Raw genomic sequence first — 24762 nt, 5'->3', positions numbered from 1 at the left:
TCCCCTCTCTGCCTTCACCATTCTTCCCTCCCTCTGCTCTTCCAGCCATGAATTTGTGCCTCTGATGTTGACTGAGTCATTCTCAGGCACAAGGTTTATCCTATAAGGTTTGAACACATGGATTGTGTGAGGCTCTTGAGGCAGCTGAGGTGGAGGTTGGGGCTGGGGGATAGAGAGATGGACATCTGGGAGTCTCTGCACTATGAAAACTCTACAATAGGCTTTCCACCCACCTCACCTCCCTCCTCAAATTTTCCTTGAGCCCTTTGTCTGAACTCCAGAATGGCCCCTATCTCATTCTCCTGGGTAGCATACTTATCTAAAAACGTATTATTCATGCCCCCCTCCCCCCAGCCAGGATCATATAGATTTAAAGTTGGAAGGGACCTTAAAGGCCCTCAAGTCCAACCCCCCTATTTTACAGATGAGGTACAGAGAGTTGAAGTGATTTACCCAAGGTCACACAGCTAGTAAGTGCCTGAGGTAGGATATGAACCCAGGTCTTCTGACTCCAAGTCCATTGTCCTATCTGCTATAGCAGATACTGTCCGACATAAAGGAAGCTCTCTCAGGTTTCTGATTGTCTTGGGTTTGAAACTCCTAGTGAGACAATTATAACTGAGGAAACTGCAAAATGTAGGAGGAACCACTGGTCTAAAACTGGCCTATTAGATGGTAAACTTGAGGGCAGCACCTCTGCCTTGTTTCATTTGTATATCCCGACCTAGCACTGAGTCCAGGCCCTTGAACACAGTAGGTGTTTAATGGGTGCTGGGTTTTTTTAAATTGTTGAGTGATTGCAAGTACTAATCTTGCAACCATCCTTTGTCTTTCCTATAAATAATTCACAAGAGAATGATCATTCCCTAAGCCTACAAATTGGCATATGGCCATCACTGATCAGTAAATGGTGGCTCACAGGGTGATACTTTCTGTCACATCCCCACATTGCAACCCTGGTTGCCCCATCATGGGCTTGAGCTGCAAGACTGACCCCCAGGCCTTGTCCTGGGCCACTGTGAGTAGAGGAGAATCAGGATGAGGACACCCATCACTCTGTCATTGCAAACCTTCAGGGGCTAGCTATGCTAGCATCACTGCTCTTGAGTGAGCTCTCCACCCTGCCTTTATTATTGTGAGGATTCCCACTGTATTTTTTTAAAAAATTATTTATTTATTTGAGGCAATCAGGGTTACGTGACTTTCCCAGGGTCACACAGCTAGTTAAGTATCAAGTGTCTGAAGTCACATTTGAACACAGGTCCTCCTGACTCCAGGTCTGGAGCTCTCTCCACTGCACCAGCCTAGCTGCCAGAGGGATTTGGCCTCAATCTGGGGGCTGTACATAGGAATGAGTCACAAGAGGCTTTAAAGGAACTGAGCATGAAGGGTCTATTGTGATGATTTCCTCTACATTATTATTACTATTTATTGTTATGGCTCCAAATTATTTTTTCTTTCATTTTAAATTACATTGATCTCATTTTCTATAGCATCTTCACTTCTGAATATGTCCCTCCCCTACCCAAGCAAGCAGCTATCCTTCATAAAAATAAATAAAAAATTAAAGAGAGAAAAAGCAGAACTAGCCAGTACATCAACAGTATACATAGGGCTCCACATTCCTAGTCCTGAACTTGGGCAAAGAAGAGAGATTGACTTTCTCACTTGTTTGGGGCCATTATGAATACACAGAATTCACTGTTTTCTTTGTTTTATTGTCTTTGCCATTTCAATTGTTGTAGTCATCCAATGATAGGTTGTTTTCCTGATTCAAATTAATCAATAAAAATCTATTGAGTGCCTACTATGTGCTGGGTGCCATGCAAAGCACTGGGGATATAAAAAGAGGCAAAAGAAAGTCCCTGCCCTCAAGGAGCTTACAGTCTAATGGGGGGGGGGGGAAACCAAGCAAACAAATAAATATAAACAAATTGTACACAGGATAAATAGGAAATAATTAACAGAGGGAAGACACTAGAACTGAGAGGGGCTGGGAAAGGCTCCTTTCAGTTCATCAAAGTCCTGACTCTCAGTTCATTGCTCCTCCCACTTCTTCACCCTGCCTGGGCTGCATAGACCACCGTTCCCCCACCAAACCCACCCATTGGAAAGCTGCCCAGGGTCTAGTAATGAGTTTGGCCTCATCCCCTGTGTCTGTGCCAAGTTTGCTTGTCAGAGAGACAGCACCTGTGTCAGTGAATGAAGGGGTAGGAGTGTAGATGAATGGTCCTCTTAGCTCCCAGGAGTGGTGTTTATTAACACTTTTGTTCTTAATCACCTGGTTTGCCCATTAGCACATCAGAGCGGTTTTCCTGAAAGCAGGGAATTGTGTTTGTGTTTATGTTCTTGATTTTGTTTGGAGTATGCTAATCCCCTAATTAGAAAGTAAATCTACTTAAAAGGAAAACCAGAAAAAAAGACCAGTAAATCTAATTAGAAGGGAAAATGGAAATGTCAACATAGGCATAATCTGATTTCTTGGCAATTCCTTGGCGCTCCCTGGGTCACAATTACCTCTCCAGCAAACAAAAGGGCAGGCTAAAGTCCTATCCAACTCTAAATTCTCTGATCCTATGAATTTTCTAGACTTGATGGCCGTGAGCTACTTAAGGACTTTAGTAGGAACAGAGAGCTAAGCACAGACAATGCTTGTCCCTGTATTTGGTATCCAAAAGTCCTCATGGTTGTCACCCAGCCCACCTTAGATGCCTCAGGGCTCCTTGTTGGGTTTAAATGTCAGTGACCCTGGTCCTACCCAATGCTGATCTTCCTGCTCATATTCATCCTCCTTCTCCTTGCACATTACATATTCTATTCACTACTTTCTATCATGTATCTAAGACAAAAGGAAAAGGCATTTGGTAACATCACTGGGCTTGGGAATTTTTCACTTTGTTCAGAAAAAGAAGGGAAGGCCTCCGGTATATTGGGTGGACTTTATGTGTCGAACTCTTGGGAGGACATGGGGAAAAGCTAAACAAGATGATCAGGTATGACTAGGCTATGATCTGCTTTGTTGGGTGGAATACCCACACCAAAGAAATCATGGATCTATTTGAGTATTTTGAGTGAGGTTGGAGTGACTGCTTGCTTGAGATGTACTGATGACCCTTTTCGTATAGAGGTTGGCCTATAGCTCGTCAGATCCCTCCAGCTCTGAGGTTGTGTCATTCTTTGTGATTTTGGAATAAGATGGCAAATGAGAGGTGAAAAACATGGCAACCTCTCAGCAATTCAAGGGCAAAGAGAGTCTCAGAAACAGATAAAAATCAATGATTGGTTAGTTAAGGCAGGAATTAGATGATACAGTTTGGGAGCTAAGGAAAGAGAGTCTCCTGCATGGTGTCAACAAAGGAAAAACATCTTCTCTGGTTCTCAGGGAACTTCCCAGAGGGCAGCTTTGGCCTGGACCTGGAGGCTATACTTAAGACATGAATCACAATAGGCTCCTTAGGAGCTAAGCAGGAAGGGTCTAGCTGGCCTAGGGGCAGAAGCAAGGTGGAGAAAGGAAAAAAGACCCCACTTCTTGGGAATCCGGGCAAGACAAAGACCTTTACTGGGAGGCAGGAGTCCTGGGTTCTAGTCCCAGTTATTCAACTAATTGTGTGACCTTCTCACTGGGTTTCTCTTTCCTCATCTATTAGTTGAGGAGGTTGGTCTCTAAGATCTATCATTCTGGATTCTGTGGTCTGAGCTCCAGTCTGGGTCAGAGAAAAACTGAGTTCTATAACCAAGGTACATCCCAGACTGTACCTCGAGACTCCTCTTATTGGAGTGAGGTAGTTTCTTGTACTGTGAATGACTAGTGGAATATGGTATCGTAGACAACTCATTGCCAAGGAAGGGAAAAAGGTCCCGACTCAGCAGCTTAGAGAATTCCCTTCATCCCCAACTGAGAGACAGGTGAAGGCAGAGAGCTCTCAGCCTGTCGGTCCATATTTGCTACCCTTCAGCAAGCCCAGTCATAATTCCCTCATATACTTATTTTATATATATATATATATATATATATATATATATATATATATATATTCAATTCAACAAATACTTAATAGGAGCCTACTCCCTATAGGACTCTATATTCTCTCAGTTCTGTGATTTACAAATATGTATCTCTATGTAGAGATACACATATAGTTACATATACATACATCGATACGTATACCTATATTGATACATATATGTATCTCTACATAGATACACATATTTATAACCTCAGAACTGAGTTTTAATATCGTATATTATATATCCATATACATTTGTGTGTATATTATACATATACATATATACATATGTAACTGTATATACATGTACCTATCTATACATGTATGTACAGAAATGTGTATAGATGTATTATGTATGTATCTATACATAGGCACATATCTATATATGTATATGCACATGTACATATACCTATATGAATATGTGAATGTAATACGTATGGATATATGGTCCTATTACAAGGTAGCAGAGGAGAAATCCAGACAATGTACTCTAGGGGAATTTGGGGAGAGATTACTTTCAGCTAGGAGGGTGAGAGGATTCCTGATAGATGTGACCTATGAACTGAGCCTTGAAGAAAGGGAAGGAATCCAACAGGAAGAGAGAAGAGAGTATACTGCAGGTGGAAGAATCAGCCTGGGCAAATTCACAGATGCTGGAGCAGACAAGATGAGGCTGAGGAATAGCCAAGTGTCTAGTTTGTCCAGCATCTACAGTACGTGAAAAGGAATAATGTTCAATGAGTCTAGAAAGGTTGGTTGGAACCAGATTCTAGAGGGCCTTCAGTGATAGGCTAATGAATTAGTATTTTATCCTCTAGGCAATAAGGGGTCATTGAAGGATTTGGAGAAAGGGGTAGGATAGAGGGACATGGTTAGGTGTATCTAAGCTTAGGGAGGTCAGAGGCCACCCCTTCCCCCCACCATCTTCTCTGAATAGAGTCACAAAGCTACACACAACAGGAAGCCCATGGCCATCTCACATCTGGTTTCTGCTATTCTTCTTTCCCACACCCCAACCCTGTCTCCTGCAGAGAAGCCAGCATCCATCACCAAGCCCCTGGAGGACCAGAGGGCACCAGCTGGGGAGGATGTGACCCTAAGCTGTGAACTCTCCAAGGCAGGTGCCACCGTGAGGTGGTTGAAGGATGGCAAAGCAATCAGAAAGGGTCCCAGATATGACCTACGCTGCGAGGGCTCCCAGGCCATTCTTGTCATCCGTGCAGCCTCCCTCAAGGACTCTGGCGAGTACACATGTGAGACTGAGACCTCGAAGAGCAAAGCCACCCTTAGGGTGGAAGGTATGTAGTCAAGATTGTTGAAGAGTTTTTTTCTCTCTCTTTAAAAATAGGCGCAGCTAGGTGGTGCAGTGGATAGAGCACCCTCGCTGGAGTCAGGAGGACCCGAGTTCAAATGCGGCCTTAAACACATAACACTTACTAGCTGTGTGACCCCTGGGCAAGTCACTTAATCCCATTGCCTGGCAAAAATAAATTAAAATAAAATAGGGGCAGCTCAATGGTGCAGTGGATAGAGTACTGGCCCTGGAGTCAGGAGGACCTGAGTTCAAATCTGCCCTTAGACATTTGACACTTACTAGCTGTGTGACCCTAGGCAAGTCACTTAACCCCAATTACTTTGCAAAAATAAAAATAATGTTTTACTGATCCCCTTTGTTTTGACCCTGCAACCCAGTATACTCCACTTGCCCCTGTGTCCCCACTCCCACTGGACTTTCCTCTGTAAAAAAAGAAATACAGTTTTGCTCCACTATGGTTATTTGTTCCAGGATATTTGTTTTGTTTTGTTTTTAAATTGGGAGGGGAAATGAGGGGAGAGAGAGGAGCTAGTGATAGGGTCACACACACACACACACACACACACACACACACACACACACACACGAAAGAAGAAAAAGATTGCCACCAAAGCATTTTCAATGCTCAGAAGAGAACTGAAGGAAGTTCAGTGGACAGCTTTGAAAGGAACACATCAAATTTATTATATGTATTAAAAAGCAAACTGTACTTACTAGAAGTTTGCATCTTTATCTATGATCCTTTCTTTGTCTGTTCTACTTTGCATATGGAAATTTGGGGGAATATTCATTAAGTTCAGAAGATTTTTTTTTAAAAAAGACAGTTATAGAAAACGAACTGGCATAGCAACTGAGTTCAACAGTGATGCAGGTAAGCCTCTTTACCAAGAGGAAGGATATGCAACCTAAATATGAAAGATCACATGAGAAAAAAAATAAAAGGATTGTGCTAAATAATACGTGGAAGGAGAGAGGTGTGATTTATCATTTGTTGTTTGGGACCAAGATTGGTTATTCCAATGAATCAGAGACTGCCCTTTAGTGTTATTTTCACTTACATTATTATAGTCATTATGCATATGGTTCTAATTCTGCTGACTTCACTCTGAATCAGTTCATACAAATCTTCCTATGTTTCTCTGAACTCCTCATTTTCAACTGTAACACCTATCCCTACCCTCTCAGGAGCTACTCTGAGCATGAGCTATATTGCCTTTTCCTCTCAGGGAAATACTGGAGTGGTGTTCCTTCACATTTATTTACCACGATTTGTTCAGCTGTCTCATAATTGACGAACATGTACTTTGTTTTCAGTTTTTTGTTACCACAGAAAATGTTGTCCTGAATGCTTTAGTATAAATGAGTCCTTTCTTTCTGCCTTTGACGTCTGGGGGCTATATGTCCAGTAAGTCTTGAATGAGTCTAAATTATTTTCCGGAACAAATTGAACCAGTTCATCATTTCTCTTCTTCTTGTTCAGTCACACCTGACACTTCGTGACTCCATTTGGGGTTTTCTTGGCAAAGATACTGGAATGGTTTGCCATTTCCTTCTCCAGCTCATTTGACATATGAGGAAACTGAGGCAAACAGGGTTAAGTGACTTGTCCAGGGTCACACAGCTAGTAAGTGTCTGAGGCCATATTTTGAACTCAACAAAGATGAGTTTTCTTGACTGTATGCCTGGCGCTCTATCCACTGTGCCACCTTACTTCTCATAGTTCCTCTAGCCATGTACTAATGTCCCTGACTTCCCCAGATCCCCATCAACCTTGACCATTGCTCTTTTTTAATTCTTTTTGCTGTTTTAAGGGGTATAGAATAAAACATGAGTTGCTTTATTTTGCATCTCTAATCTGTAGTGATTTAAAGCAACTTTTAGATTATTGTTGATATTTTACAATTTTTTAAAAAAACTGTTCATGTCCTTAAACTATTTATCTGTTGGAGGAATGGCTCTTGGTCTTATATATTTATATCCATTTCCTACTTATCTTGGATGTCAGACTTTTACTAAGGATATTTGATGTAAAGATTCCCCTCCCCACCACCACTTCTTTTATTATCTGCATTGATGTTTTTTGCCTGCAAAAGCTTTTTTATTTTATGTAAACAAAATTGTCTAGTTTATCCTTTTTGAGTATCTCTATCCATTTTTTTTTTGGCTAAGACTTTCCTTAGCCAAAGTTGTGAAGATACTTCCTTCTGCTCTCTATTTTTTTTTATAATGTGACCTTTTATATTTAGATTGCATTTGTATTTGGAGTTTTTGTGGTATGTAATGTAAGGTACTTAGCTAGATCTAATTTCTGTGAAACTATTTTCCAGCTTTATTAGCCATTCTTTTTGTTTATTTGGTTTTAAGTCTTTTTTTTCAATGAGCAAAATATTATTTTTCCTCCCTCCTACATCTGCTTCCCTCAAACACAAAACCCTTGTAACCAATATGCATAGTCAAGCAAAACAAATTCCTGCATTGGCCATATCCAAAAATGTCTTATTCTAAACTTTGAGTCCATCATCTCTCTGTCAGGAGGTGGGTAGCATGCTTCATTTCTGGTCTTCTGGACTCATAGTTGACTAGTCATTGTACCAACCAAAGTGTTTAGGTCACTCAAAATTAGCTGTTTTTACAACGGTGTTGTTATTGTATAAATGGTTCTCCTGGTTCTGTTTATATCACTACTTATCAGTTCATAAAAGTCTTCCCTTTTTGTCATGCACATGTATGTCATATATATATATATATGCATATATATATACACACACACATATGTTCTTGACTTCCATTATTATCATATATGTGTGTATATATATCCCTGACTTCCATTTTCTATGTATACATATGTATGTATGTTATGTGTATGTCGTTTCTTATGGCACAATAGTATTCCATTATTGTCACATACTGTAATTTGCTCAACCATTCTCCAAATGATGGACATCCTTTAGTTTCCAGTTCTTTTCCACTACAAAAAGAGCTGCTATAAATATTTTTGTACTTAGGAGACTTCCTCTGATCTCTTTGGAGAATGTCTGGGTCAAAGGGTATGCAGAGTTTAGTAACTTTGGAAGCATACTTCCTATGACATTCTTTTTTAAAAAATTAATTTATTTTGAATGATCAACAATCACTTCCATAAGCTTTTGAGTTTTAAATTTTTCTCCCCCTCCCTCCCTATCTCCCTCCCCAAGACAGTGTGCAATCCAATATAGGCTATACATATACATTCCTATTAAGCATATTTTTGCATTAGTGATGTTGTAAAGAAGAATTAAAACCAATACTTCCTATGATATTCTTCTAGAATAGGAACTCTTTCCTCCAGCCTCATTAGTAGTTTACATTCTTGGGTTTATCAAGCATTACACTGTTGGATTCCACTGTTTCTGGGTCTTTTTATCTGGTTTTGCCTCATTTCTCTTTGTAGAGAAATGCCTCTGGCATAAAGCATTTTCTCTCTCTGATGGCTGGCTGAGTGAAGGCAGCTACACAAGGGAGAGGACTCAGACCTTTTGCCCGTAATAACAACTCCCATTTTTATAATGCTTTAAAGTTCACAAAATGCTGTCCTTATGCAACTCCATGAGGCAGCATACAATTTTTATCTCCATTTTATAGATGAGGAAGCTCAGGCTCAGAGATATGAAGTGATTTGCCCAGGGTCACCCAGCCTAGGCAAGTGTCTGAGGCAGGATTGAAACTCAGTTCTTTTGACTCCAGGTCCGGGGCTCTATCCACTATATCACCTTGCCACTACCTTTCTGGGCTTGAATTCTCTTGCCTGTAAAATGAGGGGGCTGACTAGGTGATCCCCAAAGTCTCCTGCAGTCCTATGATCCTTTGAATGAGTTATTCTCTGAGATGCCCTCCTGGGTTCTGGTGGGCGCAGAAGGATCGGGGAGTGAGGAAGGGGAGAAAAATGGAATCAAGTCCCCTTAGAACTTCATCTTGTCCTCTCTTTTCCAGAAAAGCCCAACCGCTTCACCAAAGAGCTGACAGATGTGAAGGGCGAGGAGAAGGGCACGGCGGTATTTGAGTGTGAAACAGAGAAGCCAGCAGCAGCAGTGATATGGCGGAAGGGTATCGCAGAGCTGCGGCCCACCAGAAAGCATGTGCTTAGCCAGGCAGGCACGGCTCTGAAACTCACCATCTCCACCCTGGAGAAAGGAGACAGTGACACCTATACCTGTGACATTGGGGATGCCCAGTCCCAGGCTCAGCTCGTGGTGCGAGGTGAGAACCGTAGAGAAGCCCTTCAAGAGATAGCCTCTTTCCCAGAACAGATTCAGGGAAGTCCTGGGCCTACTCCCATGGTACCCTGGACTTTACTGTGTCATTCACACACATATACACATACATATACATGTATGTGTACACACATATACAATATACATACATGTGTGTGTATACATACAGGCACCTGAGGCCGTGGGTCTAATTAATTATAGGATATATATGTATTCCTGTATGAACACACAGGCACATACACATATAAGTATATCTGTATATATAAATAATGGAAGTCAGGAATATATGTGCACACATATGTGATAATAATGGAAGTCAAGGTTATATACACATACATATATACATGGATACATATGTGTGTATGTATGTATATATGTATATGTATATATATCAGATTCCTGTATGTGTATATGTGTGTGTACATCTACACACACATATATACATATATACACACATATAGGAATCTGAGACCATGGATCTTGTTATAGACTCCCATTCACACACACACACACACACACACACACGTGTGTATTTACATATATATATATACATACATACACACATGCATGTATAGGCATCTCCATAATATAGACATACATACACATGCATGTGCACATACACGTAAATACATGAATGTGCATTGTGTGTAGATATGTATACACACATACATTTAGACATCTGGAGCCATAGGTCTCATTAATTATAGAATATATGTATGTGTTCATGCACTGTATGAATATACAGACACACATGCATATAACACACATGTGTGTATGTATATAGAAATGATGTAAGTCAGGGATATATGTACACGCATAGGATATATGCACATACATATATACACGCACATGCATGTGTGTATATGTATATTTACACATACAGAAATCAGAGACTATGGGTCTTGTCATAGACTCCCATTCACATATGCACATGCACATATACATAAATATATACTCACATACGTACATATATACATAGCCATATACACATATAGATATACAGGCATCTGAGACCATGAATCTTGTTGTAGACTCCCATTCACACATGCACACACATATATACATATATGTATTTATATATAAGTATATGTATATGTATGTATATATGTGTGTGTGTGTCTGTGTATACACACAGACACACACACATACATAGCCATACACACACACACACACACACACATACATGTATAGGCATCTGAGGCCATGGGTCTTGTTATAGGCTTACATGCACACACATACACATGTCCCCATGTATTCATGCATATATACCTGCAGTACACATATATACATGTGTGTATGCACATATATGTGTGTGTGTGTGTGTGTGTGTGTGTAAAAGTACAAAGCAGCAAATCCTCTTAGGTATTTCGATTTGGATGAGTGACCTCAGTTATCGCAAGACTTAGAAGTAGAAGGGACCTGAGAGATTACCTTGTCCAACTCCACTTTGCAGAGGAGAAAACTGGGGCTCCGAGAAGGCAGAGAATTTGTCCGAGATCCCCTAAGTAGTGAAGGGAAGGCCTGGAACTTGAAGCATTCTCCCCCTATGCCCAGTGCCTCTCCAAGATGTAGAATTTACAGTGAATAAATCTATATACATTTGGATGATGCAGAATCATGTATTCTTAGAGTTGGGAGAGACCTCCAAGGATTTTTGAGTAGTTTGTCCTTCTCCCTCATTTCCATTATCATCATCTTGTCCACTTGGAGGTGGCCCTAGTGGCCTTTCTTTGGGTTCCTCTCACCCTCAACACAGCTGAAAGAAAATCCTTCTTCTGGGAAAATGATAAATATTGGAGATGTGGAAAAACTGAAGTACTAATGCATTGTTGGTAGAGTTGTGAACTAATCCAGCCATTCTGGAGAGCAATTTGGAACTCTGCCCAAAGGGCTATAAAACTGTGCATATCCTTTGATCCAACAATACCTCTACTAGGTCTGTATCTCAAACAGATCTTAAAAAAATAGAAAAGGACCCATGTGTATGAAAATATTTCTAGAAACTCTTTGTGTGGTGGCAAAGAATTGGAAACCGAGAGGGATGCCCATCAATTGGGGAATGGCCAAACAAGTATATGAATGTAATGGAATACTATTGTTTCATAAGAAACAATGTGCAGGTAGATTTCAGAAAAACCTGGAAAGACTTACACGAACTGATGCTAAATGAAGTGAGCAGAACCAGGAGAACATTGTACATGGTAACAGCAACATTGTGTTGGTCAAGTATGAAAGACTTGGCTCTTCTCAGCAATGTAATGATCCAAGATGATTCCAAAAGACTCGCAATGGAAAATGCTGCTGACATCCAGAGAAAGAGCTATGGAGTCTGAATGCAGATCGAAGCATACTATTTTCACTTTGGTTTTTTTTGTTTGTTTGTTTTTTCTTTCTCATGGTTTTTCCCTTTTGTTCTGATTCTTCTTTCACAACATGACTAGTGTGGAAATATGTTTAACATGATTGTACATATATAACTTAAAAAAAAAGGAAGGAAAATCCTCCTTCTGGGCCTTAGTGCTCCTGACACTGTCCTTACAGGCCAGCTGCTGCCCACCTCTAGGGAGTCATGCAGAGACAAATTATCGTTTGTCACTAGCTAGCATTACTAAGGTTTATTAAATCACAGGTTAAAAAAAATCAACTCCCTGAAAGCCTTAGGGCACAGTTGCAATTTTCTTCGCTACTGCTGATTGAAGGCCTTCATGAAGGAAGAGAGAATTTGATAAGTGAAAAAACTGGCTGAAAGGAGAGTATCTAAGAACAGAAATTTGATTTCTGGACCTTGACTTAAAATACAGCTCTTAGTTATAATTAGAATGCAGACGAGTATGTATCTGTGTACTCCAGACCACATCTCACACAGAATCTTCCTCAAGGTTCACCTCCTCCAGGAAGTCTTGTGCTTATCCTGTCTGAATCAGGCTGATTAGAGAAGGACACAGATTGGAGAGTCTTTACCTTATGTATCCTGCCATCCACTGCCCATACCACAGTAATAGTCCTCATGGCCTCACCAGGCCACTTTGGCATAGCAGAAAGTGTACTAGGCTTGGAGTCTGATTACCTGGGTTCAAATCCCAGATGTAGGATTGTGACCATTTCACTTCCTTTCTCCTTATCCATAAAATGGAAATAATATCTCCCACCTATGTCAAAGGGTTACTTTGTAAAATTTAAACTAATAAAAATGATTTATTATTGTTGTAATTATAATGATTATCATCATTATTGTGTTAGGCCAAAAAATCCTTATCACCGAGGACCTGGAAGATGTGGAGGTTTCTGAGGGGTCCTCAGCAACATTTCGATGCCGGATCTCACCTGCTGACTACAGTCCTGTTCAGTGGTTTCTGGATAAAACCCCACTACACACAAATGAACTCAATGACATTCAGGTGCAGCCGGGAGGCTGCCACATGCTGACTGTGAAGCAGCTTGCCGTCAAGGACTCGGGTACAATCCACTTTGAGGCAGGTGACCAGAGGACTTCTGCTGCCCTGAGAGTCACAGGTAGATCATTCCTGGGGACTGACCCCAATGTCTACTGTGAACCATTCCTTCCCTGTGGAGACTCCACTTCTTCTTTCCCTAACCTCAGCCAGTGCAATAGCTCTGAAATGTGACTCCATACTAGGGTCAGGCTGCCTTGAGACTGGCATATTTTTTTAACTATGCCTAGAATATGCCAGTCCTGGCAATAGATTTTTTTTCAGGATCAACCTAGCTAAAGATGGGGAGGCCCATCACCCTATAGCCTGGCTATTTGGTGATGAATCCTTTGGCCATGAGAACCCATGAAATGTCAAGTCAACAAGTCAACAAACGTGGGAGGGGGGACAGGTAGGTGGCACAGTGGATATAGCACCAGCCCTAAAATCAGGAGGACCTGAGTTCAAATGTGGCCTCAGACCAAACACTTGACACGTACTAGCTGTGTGACCCTGGGCAAGTCACTTAACCTCAATTGCCTTAAAAAAACCCCCAAAAAACAAACAAGTCGACAAACATTGTTTACACATCTGCCATGAGGATACAAAGAAAGGAAAAAATAGTCTTTGCTGCCAAGGAACTCACAGTCCAATGGAGGAGGTGACATGCAAACAACTATGTACAACAAGCTATAAACAGGTTGAATTGGAGATAATCTCAAAGGGAAGGCATTATCATCGAGGGGAATGGGAAAGCCTTCTTGTAGAAGGTGGGGTTTTAGCTGAGACTTGAAGGAAGCTTAGGAAATCCAAATGGTCCTCAGCATAGTGACGGTGGCAGAAAAGGGAGCAGAGGAGGTAAAGAATCACAGGTTTTTAGGCTGTTTATAAAGTTTAACTTTGCTGTTGGTACTCTGTGTGTGGACTCCTTGTACTATGACCAGTGAGTAGAAACTCTGCTGGAGGAATAGTTGCTATGTCAGGAGACAACATGGTGCCGTAGAAAGGGCATTCCGCTTGTCCACTGAATTTGGAGCTAAGGGACCTGAATTCGAAGATTAGCTCTCCCACTTACTGTTTGTGTAGGTGATGATTTGATCAAGTCACCTTGCCTCTATGAGCAGCTAGGGGTGCCATAGTACAGAGAGCGCTAGGCCTCGAGTCAGGAAGATCTGAGTTCAAATCCAGCCTCAGATACTTACTAGCTATGTGACCTAAGCAAGTCACTAACCAGTGTTTGCCTCAGTTTCCTCATATGTAAAATGGGGATAATAATAGCACCTACCTCCCAGGGTTGTTGTGAGGATCCAAGGGGATTATTTATAAAATGCTTGGTAATTAATGCTAGGTATTATCAGCCCCAGTTTCATCTGTTAATTGAGAGGAGTTGTATCAGATGATCTTTTCAGCTCGAGACCTGTGCTCCTATTATCCCAGAAACTGAATCAAGTCACTCTTGATATACTCACTCTTATAAAGGCAGAAGATAAAATTGCAGCCAAATGGAAGGATAGCAGACCTGGAGAGACAAATAAAAGATTTGGAGGAGCTGGTTCTATTGTGTGTACAAAGGCAACAAGCAATATCATTTCCTGAGATATTTGGTTATTGGCAGCACTTGTGACAAGAACGTACAAAAAAGACCATCTTGAAAATAATTGTAGTTTTTGTGTTGACATTTATTACAGAAAATGAAAAAGTGGAGAAATTCTATGAAGAACTTGATAAATTAGATCTATGAATATATTAACTACATTGACATATACATATCAACAAATTAGATTAGCATATTCTTCAATGCTTGGTGACTTTAATGTGGACATAGGTGAGAACCATGAAAAATGTGCTGGAAAATGTGATTCAGGGGTAAGGAATGAGAGAGGCCAGTAACTGCACAGAAGCCTCTCACCTGTACATCATGAATACCTTCTCCTATAGCAGAAATGAAAGGGGTTGGACATGACAAGCACTGAATAACATGATAAAAATTAAGTTAGTTGTATTTTAAATTATAGGAAGTACATTACTGCTGATATGGGAGCCATTCTTGAACCATCTCTGTACAGTAAGAATATTGATTTGTTAAAGCAAAGATGAAAATTAATACAAAATGAGAAAAAGACATGGCATGTAATTTAAACAACCCCAACCTGACCTATTTAGACAAATTACAAATGTTGAAGTGGAGAGATGGATGAAGGAAAGGATACCAATGCCAATTACAGAAGTTTAATGGATATGTCAATTTTCATAATGAAGAAACTAAAGGAACCTAGAAACCAACTTAATCATGGCAAAAACTTGGTTTACTTGCTATGTAGAGAGATAGAGTGGCTAATGGCAATACTAGTTTAGAATAAAAACTTGTTTATGAAACCTTATGAAGAAAGATTGTAGAAGATTATGAGCAATGTTGCCTCATAAAGCAACAAAAGTTAGTGGAGAGAAAAACCAGTTAAAAAAAAATCTCAGTGAGAGACCTAACTAGCCAAAGGCATTTAAGGGTGAAAATGGAAGAACAACAGACAGGAGATGGAAAAGAACCAGATGTGGAGTCAGGAAGACCTGAGTTCAAATCCTGCTGTAGGCATTTTTTTTAGCTATGTGATACTGGACAAGTCACTTTAGTCTTTCCTAGCCTCAGTTTCCTCATCTGTAAAATGGGGTTAATAATAGCACCTACCTCTCAGGTGTGTTGTGAGGATAAAAATGAGATATTTGTAGAGTGCTTTATAAACCTTAAAGTGCTCTATGAATGCTAGCTAGTGGGAATCTTTCCTGTTCATGCTTTCTCTTTCATCAAATTATCTTGTATTTCCTTAACCACGTATGTGTAGTATGCCCACCCCCAGGCCCCAGTCAGTAGAATGTAAAAATTCCTTCAGGCTAGGTGCTATCTCATTTAGGTCTATGTGTCTCCCTTGGATATGGAAGTCATTTAACAAGCATTTGATGAATTGATTCAGTGGGCCCTGAGGGCGTCTTTATATTTTCACAATTGTGACTACATCTAATTAAGAAAAGTCTAAGTTAGAATAATAATGATGATGGCAAATTATGCTCTCTGCTCTGCTTAAGAAAAGACACAAGACACTTTTAGGGAAGATTTCCAACCCAATGGTTAAAATAAAAATAATGTGGGCACTTAGATGTAATCACCAGTTATCTGGAAGATTCCTTTTGTGGGACACATTCTTCCCCAAAGATGATGTCTGTTGGGGTGTTAACAACGTTTACAATCAGTTCACAAATGGCTTACCTCCCTATTGGCACTAAAGGGGAAATATGGTGAAACGGCCTTTTGGTTATTTCTACAAGGTGACTTTGAATGTTCATTTTAACCTGATTTGACCTGAGGAGTGGAAGAGAGTAAGCTGGGATGTGCTGTGGACCATTCCCACCCCTTACTAAGGACAAGCCCTGCCCAAGGAGAAGGCAATGGCCAACCACTCAAGTATCTTTGCCAAGAAAACCCTAAATGGGGTCAGGAAGAGTCAGGCATGACTGAAACAACTGAACAACAATAACCTTCCCAAGGTGTATGAATAGGGCTCAGTCTGCCATCATGGTTAAGGACTCAGTCTATAAGCAGGGACAAAGCTCTTGAGGTCTATCATCAGGGTTAGGGTTTGATCTAGAACCTGGGTGAATTTTGGAAACTGAGGGTTTTTTTTTTTTAGCATGTGAAGCTAACTAGTCCAGACAGGGACTGAATGAATATCACTCTTCTAAGGTGTTCTCCACCGACACTTCTCCCAACAGTTTCATTCTATTATCACACTAACCCTGTGGGATGATTTACAAACAGGGAAATCCAGGTACAGAAATGGATGGGGATTTTCCCAAGGCCATCCAGGGACTTAGAAGTTGAGGTAGGATTAGCTTTGTCTCTTCAATACCATGACCTCCCTGAAGATCGCAGGCCACATGTGGTCTAGCTATTATGAGATGGTTCCTCCCTTGTCTTCACAGAGAAACCCTCCGAATTTTCGCGGGAGCTTACTGATGCTACAGTTACTGCTGGGGAGACTCTGACCCTTTGCTGTGAGACCACAATCCCAGACAGCCCAGTGCACTGGACCAAGGATGGGAAGGCCCTAAAGCCATCAACCAAGTGCCAGCTCAGCCGTGAAGGCTGTGAAGCCCGGCTGGTTATCACCAGTGCCAGAGAACAAGATGGTGGGCGCTATGAGTGTGAATTTGGCAAGGCCCGGACTAGCTCCATTGTCAGGATCAAAGGTGAGGTTCTCATGGAGCACGGGGGCCAACAGGGTACTGGGGAAAGGGGGAACCCTGTAGACTGACCAGTCTATTCATCAAGGCCTTAGTTAGAAGGTAGATAGTCACTTTATAATCATTTACATGTAACAGCTCTCTGTTATCTGTACTGCCTTTAATCAATGACATGGATGAAGTCATAATGTAGAGAAACATGATGTTTGAAGTCTAAAGACCTGAGTAGGCATCCCAGTTCTGCTATTGACCCCTTTGTGAACTTGTGCATAAGGGATCTCTACAGTTCCATATGGCTCTCAGTTTCTTGAACCTGTGATCTCACTCCATCTTTCATCTTTGGTCCCTCCCTGCCTAAGTCCTTTCTCCTCTGCCTACAAGCAGGGTCAGGTCTCTCCTAGTTTCAAAAAACCTACTTCTGACCCTGCTACCTCCCTCAAGTTATGAACTTATCTTTTGCTGTGTAACCCGGGAGAGTCAAACCTAACTGCTCTCATCTTCAGTTTTCTCATTTGTAAAATGGGTATAATAATAGCACCTACCTCTCAGGACTGTATGTGAAGATTAAATGAGAAGATATACAGAGTGTCCCAAAAGCTAGCTAAAATCTACTCTAAGATTTCTGAAACACCTGTATTTATGATACTTTGCAAACTTTAAAGCTATATTATCCTTACTATTATCTTCCTCCTCATTATCATTATTATTTCCTTTTCTATACTCGGTCTCTCCACTTATTCATTTATTTGGAGCCAGAAGAGCTGGGTTCAAATCCTGCCTCTGTCATGTGCTAGTCATGAGATCCTGGGCAAGTCACTTAACCTCTCTGAGTCTGCAGTATTAAGAGGTTGGAATGGATGACCCCTAAGATCTCTTCCAGCTCTGAATCTAGCATCTTCTCCACCTCCTTGCACTCTGGCATCCATCTCTACACCTCTGCTGAGGTACTGCTTCTGACATCATCAGCGACTTGCTAATTGCCTGATCCAGTGGCCTTTTTTTTTTCAGTCCTCATTCTCTCTGGCCATGCTGCTGCATTTGCCTCTGTTGACTGTCCCTTGCTTCTACATACTCCCTCCTTCCATGGCACCATTCTTTTCTGTTTCTCATCCTACCTCTGAGAAAATTTCTTCTTGATCTGCCTTGTAGCTCCTGTCATCCCAGTGCCCTGAGTGTGTCTCCCGAGGCACTAGCTCCAGCCTTCTCTGCAGCCACTCAAAGTTCCCTGTGGTGGGCAATCATCTTTGAATACCCAGTCTTTGAATACTGTGGTGGGTTTCTTTCACTTAGGTCGCATCCTCAGTACTTTGGAATATACCCTGATCCCATAATCCACAACATTTCTTATTTGTATGTTCCCATGCCTTCTCTTGCCTTTCACTGTGAGCCAGACTCCTAATCTGCATCCTCTTCTGCAAGCTTAATCTCAGCTATGTCTTGTAGACTCACACACTATTGCAGCTGGAAGGCACCTTAGATATTATCTAGTGAGACCTCTTCATTATGTAGATGAGGAAATAGGCTCAGAGAGGGGATATAACTTACCCAAGGTCACCCAGCGAAGTACGGGCAGCATCAAGACAGGGACCTATTCTCTTTTTTGTGTTCTTGCCCTTCCACTGTACTGTCACTCGCTGATTGACTAAGATCTTGGGTTGGGTTGTGGGGGAAGCACAGCTGGATAGATCCCAGACCCCTTGTTGGGGGATTGACCCAGGGAAACAGGCACCTTTTTTCTCTTTTCTTTAAAAAAAATTTAAAAATAAGTTTATTAAGGAATGTTCATAAGAAAGCAACAACTTTTGACTTGGTTCTTCATGCCATGTAATAAAGATGATGTAAAATCTTGTAGGTGTGCACGTCTTTCCACTGGGATTCTTAGAATCTGTAAAGCTGGAGCCAGCGTTTTTACCGTAACAGGTGGCAGTTTTTACTTTACCCACTTTAATTAGCTATCAGTCTTTGAATTCAACATCATTTGATGCAAAAGTCGACATGTTGTTATGGAATCTGTTAGTCCTTAGAGAGCCCTTGAATTGGACTCTGTTGCAGCCTGGCTGAGCTGAGACTGAAGCTGCTGCTTGTCAAAGGGAATTGGGATTTGAAGGGCCAGCGGGGGACTGATCTGATTGAGCTCATGAGAATTTCCCAAAAGTTTCCTTCCACTGTTGCATCTCTGTTTAACTGACAGGCTATAGCTTAAGAAAAAGTTTCACTTTTCCTAACACCCAGCTTTGAAACTGCTGGAGACTTTCAGGTTTTCATGGATGCCATTCTAATTCTGCTTCTTCTTCTTCTTCTTTAACCTCATCCTCTAGAAACCTGGGCATGGGACTCAAACCTCTTTTCCTTGGACACAGGAGCCCTTTTCCCAGAGGGAGGGGAGGTTCTCCTAGTTCTAGGGATCCCTAGAGTTTTGTTCTAGGCTAGGCTGGTTCAGCATATGTTTCAGGGATCCAACCAGCTAAAATCAAGAGCAACAGTTCCCTGTGGGGGAGGGCGCTATGATGTATAAGGGGACCCTGCTCTGTGCAGCCTTTCCTGGCGGCTGAAGGGATGGACATAGAGTAAGAAGGGAAGTTGTTTCAAGTGGGAAGAATGGTGTAAGCAAAGTAATGATGGTGAGGAAACACAAAGCATGTTTGAGGAAAAGTGAACAAGTGAACAAAGCATGGAGGAGTTAGGAGCTGTCCTTTTTTTCTCGGTTCTGATGTCTCCCTTCTCTGCTGATCCCTTCACCCCCCAGCTGCACCAATCTACTTCAAAGAGGGGCTGAAGGCCATAGAAGTGTCGGAGGGGGGAGCCACCACCCTGCGCTGTGTGCTCTCTGCTGTGGCTGCCCCGGTGGAATGGCGCAAGGCCAGCGAGGTGATCCGTTCAAGCAACAAGTATCACCTCCGGCAGGAAGGAGCCACTCTTGAGCTGATTGTCCGAGACCTGGAACCGGAGGACAGCGGGGAGTATTCCTGTGTCTTCAAGGACCAGAAGACCACAGCCATCTTGACTGTCAAGGGTAACATCTCTTCAGATAGTTTCCTTAGTTGTTCTCTCTCTCTCTCTCTCTCTCTCTCTCTCTCTCTCTCTCTCTCTCTCTCTCTCTCTGTCTCTCTCTGTCTCTCTGTCTGTCTCTCTCTCTCTCTCCCTCCCTCCCTTCTTCCTCCCTCTCATCCTTCCCCAAACATTTATTAAACACCTGTTGTATACAGAACACTCTGCTCAGCCCTGAGGGAGATCCAAAGTCTGTACTAGGTATTATTCCTGCTCTCATGAGTCCAGAAGAGCGACACAAACATAAGTAACTATAATATACAACACTCTAATGAGGCAGCTTGCCTCTCTGATAGATAGGAGTGCAGGACTTGCAGTCAGTAAGATTTGGGTTTAAATCTTGCCTCAGACACTAGCTGTGTGACCCTAGGCAAGTCACTAAACCTCCCTTCAGGTTCCTCATCTATTAAATGGGGGGGGTAATGACAGTATCCCCCTCACAAGATTGTTGTGAGAATCAAATGTGATTGATTGCATATGTAAAGTGCTTTGCAAACCTCAAAGGGCCATGTAAATACATGTTACTAGCTATTATGGGCCCCCTGGCCAGTCCAGAGAGGACTTTTCCTTTGTGGAATAAGGAGCTGGGTGACTGGGGAGCCTCTGGTTCTCTCAGTTTATATTGGAAGAGCTGACATTTTTCACCAACCATTAGCTTAGTAAGAGCCAAAAGTATGAGTGGCTGAAAGAGGTCTAATGTCCAGATCATGGGAGGTAATCATCTTTCTGTTCTTTGCTCCAGTCAGAGAACTTCCTGTAGTATATTTAAGGGGATATTGACAAACCAGAGCATTCCAAAGAAGGTTGACTGGGATGGTGAGGGGTCTGGAGATTATGTCATATGAAAATCCAGTCAAGGAACTAGACAGAAGGCTTGGTGGGTAGGGTAGGTCATGAGCCATTTCTTCAAATATCTGGGAGGGCTGTCATGTGGAAAAGAGAGCAGGTTTGTTCTGTGTTGATCTGGAGGGTTGAATGAAGACTTTTGGGAGAAAAGATTTTCTAATGGAACTGTTCCACTATGGAATGGTCTGTATCAATAGAAGTATCTGTTTAAAATAGAAGGGACTTCAAAGATCATTTTACAGATGAGGAGAGTTAGGTTAAAGGACTTACTGAAGATCACATAGAAACCTTATGAGGGATGAGGAGTCTCCTGGATCATGAGTCCCATGCCAGAGTGGTGATAGAGTGCTGTTATTGAGACACAGTGGGTAGAGCAGTGGACTTAGAGTCAGGAAGACCTCAATTCAAATCCTGCCTCAGACACTGACTAGCTATGTGACTCTGGACAAGTCACTTAACCACCGTCTGCCTTAGTCCTCTCTTATAGAGCTGCTGTGAGGATCAAATGAGATAACGTATACAAGGAAACAATATATATGAGATGTTACGAGAATAACATATATATGTATATCACTTTGTTAACTTTACGGTGCTATACAAATGCTAATTATTGCTGTTTTTGTTGTTATCATCATTATTATCAGGGACAAAGGCTGGATCAGGGAATCTCTAAGATGCCTTCTAACTCTAAGAAAATGAAAATCAGTAGGAGGATAGGCAGTTAATTTGGTTTAATCCTACAAACATTTCCTAAATGCTTGTTCTATGTGAGATGCTACGCTTGGTGTTCCAATACAAAGACCTCTATGACCCAGGCCATGCTCTCCAGGAGCCCAGAATCTAAGGAGGGGAGGGACATCACTATGAATGCCCTTGGTACTCAAAGGAATGAGCTAAGTGCAAAAGAGAGCAGCAGGCAAAGTGCCGACAGATTTGAGAAGGGAGAGACTACTTCTGGCTGGGGCTGTTAGGAACGCTGCTGCAGGGGAAGATTCCCTTCCCAGCCAGCGATTGTTGGACTCTCGATGTTGATACCTGATAGGCGGTTGTAGTAGATGGCACTTTATTCAATAAAACAGATGATTAATAATTAAAGGGGCGTTCACAAGTGAAACAGGATTATGTTTGGCAGTAGTGGCTGGTGGGGGACAGAGCAATAGCCTGGGTTATTGTAAAAAGTCAATATGTGGAGGCCTCAAGCAAGTTATCCTTCATTTCCACTGAGAACCAAGTAAGAGGAAACAAAATTACATTATAGAAAGATGAAATTCATTTAGACATCAGCATGAACGTCTTCGCCCTCCAAGGAATTCATCACTAGAAAAACTGACCTCGGGGAGTTGTGAAGCCTCTTCTTTTTTTTGACAAAGGAACAAAACATTGTCCAAATATCAATTAATGTCCTGAGATAGTGAGTGGAAAATTTTGCCAAATCTCTACCTCTCTTGAGCATACCGTGCATGAATACTTCCTAAGTGGCACATTTCCCTTTCCTGTGGTCTGTCTATAAACCCCAAATATCTCTGGAATCTTTCCTCACTTAAAACAGTGAGCCTGCCTACAGCCTGCCACATTGCAGATGATTAATGAGTGCTTATTGACTGGCTGACTGATTGCATTGGATTGGCACACTGGACATTGTTCCATCTATCATTAGTGCAATGAGTTCAACTTTGGATTCCATGAGGTGAGGATGATCTGGACAGTCCACCAGAAAGATAATCTCATTAATTGCTGGTAGTTTTTTTTTTTCCCAAAGCTGATGTGCTTTGCTCATGTCCATCAAGGTCAAAGGTCGAAGAAATCATTCCCGTAATCGTCAGCTCTTCAGATGTTGGATATAGTGTTGGGACTTGTTGACCCAATCTGTCATCTTTGAGCATGTACAAAAGGATTTTTTCCTGCCTGCGTTGTCCAAACCCAAGAACACAAGTTTTACAAATTTTTTGAATAGTCCTAAAAACTGCAGAACACTGCTGAAGCCCTTTATAGATCCACTCAAAAATGAACACCATCATCTCAGTTTAATCATGACTTGATTGAGGCTCCTGGGTGGCTTCTCCAGAGGTGGCATCTCTGAGCCTCCCTTTCCATAGCTGAGGCCAGCACAACAGCACCACCACCAGCTTCCAACCACTTGCTGGAAATACATGGAGTCCCTTTCCACTAAAACCTTTAGAAAGATTTGATGCAGCTATCTGCCTGGAGTAGTTTGGGGGCTCTTTCTCCATCCAGGAAGCAAGTGATGAGGCATCATGATTCTATGACTGAGTTTCTGTGACTGTGCAGCCCTTGGCATGGAGACCACAGGGCAGGGTTAGTTAGGTCCACCTTTCTGCTTTCTGTGCCTTTTTCTCCTTCCCAGGGTAGAAGCTGGTAGAAGACCAGCTGCTCAAGTACATGGGACCCTCCATCTACCCTAGGCCTTCCCTTACCTTGGAGGAAAGAAACTGTTAAACTCAATCTCTCTGAAGTCAGGAGGATTCAGTGTACCCTCACTACTTTGAATTTCTAAAGAAGGGCCTTAATCTGGATGAGGAATGAAGTTATAATGATTTTCAGGAGTTTCAGGAATTTCAGGAAAGTGAATTCAATTCAGTGCTTTTATTAAGTGCCTGGTGTTTGCAAGGCACTGGAAAAATGAAGACCAAAATTCCTGTACTCCAGGAGCTCACAAAGATATAATATACATACAAAGAAGTAGGCACAAGGGAATTTGAGGGAGAAAGCACTAACTTGGGGTAACAAGGAAGGCTTCTTAAGAGACCAAATATTCAAATGTTTGAAATCTGTGAAGGAAGATGAAGATTCAAAGAGATGGGTCATAGATTGAGGGTTTAAAGGAAGCTCAGGAATCATCTCCAATGCCTTCATTTTACAGAAGAGGAAACTGAGACTCAGAGAGATTAGATGATTTGCTCAAATTTACACAGGTAGTGTAAGGGTAGCTAGGTGGCACAGTGGATAGAATGCCAGGCCTAGAGTCAGGAAAATTTATCTTCCTGAATTCAAATTTGGCCTCAGACACTTAGCAGCTTGTGACCCTGGGCAAGTCACTTAACCCCGTTTGCCTTAGTTTCCTCATCTGTAAAATGAGCTGGGGAAGGAAATGGCAAACTACTTTAGTATCTCTGTCAAGAAAACCCCAAGTGGTGTCACAAAGAGTCAGACATTACTGAAAATGATTGAACGACAACACAGGTAGTAAGTATCAGAGGCGGAATTTGAACCCTGCTGTTATGACTCCAGTGAGGAGTCTTTCCACTATACTTCTCTACTTCCTTAGGTGAGGAGGACATGTGTGCCAGGTGTGGAGGAAGGCCTGTAGCAAATACATAGTGGTGAGAGAAGAGAGGACAAGATCAAGGAAAAGCTATTATTCCATTCTACTTGAACAAAGAATCATGAAGAAGATCATCTGAGATGAGGCTTGAATGCCAGGATCAGGAGGTTGTGTTTCAATCTATAGGCAATGGGGAACCATTGAATGTTCTTGAGCAACAGAATGACATCATCAAATGGGTGTATTAATTAGAAGGATTACTTTGGGCATCATTTATAGCAGGTGTTCTTAATCTTTTTTTTTTTTAATCATGATCCCCTCTGGCCTAGGGGACCCTTTTCAGAATAAT

The 24762-nt window shown here is 41.7% G+C and overlaps 1 protein-coding gene and 1 pseudogene across 1 annotated transcript in view; one reads left to right on the top strand and one right to left on the bottom strand.

Moving 5' to 3' along the window:
* OBSCN (obscurin, cytoskeletal calmodulin and titin-interacting RhoGEF) overlaps positions 1–24762 on the top strand; it is a 303665-nt gene that overhangs the window by 86674 nt on the left and 192229 nt on the right. The window contains 5 exon segments of the mRNA XM_078152436.1: positions 5039–5305; positions 9292–9558; positions 12813–13085; positions 16976–17242; positions 19983–20249. Of these exon segments, the coding sequence (XP_078008562.1) occupies positions 5039–5305; positions 9292–9558; positions 12813–13085; positions 16976–17242; positions 19983–20249 (1341 nt within the window).
* On the bottom strand, positions 22098–23145 carry LOC110217084 (small COPII coat GTPase SAR1A pseudogene; annotated as a pseudogene).

The sequence above is a fragment of the Phascolarctos cinereus genome, unplaced genomic scaffold (genome assembly GCF_003287225.1).
Source record: "Phascolarctos cinereus isolate Bilbo 61053 unplaced genomic scaffold, phaCin_HiC Scaffold_4;HRSCAF=312, whole genome shotgun sequence".
Lineage (NCBI taxonomy): Eukaryota > Metazoa > Chordata > Mammalia > Diprotodontia > Phascolarctidae > Phascolarctos > Phascolarctos cinereus.
This window is presented reverse-complemented; position numbering and strand designations above follow the sequence as displayed.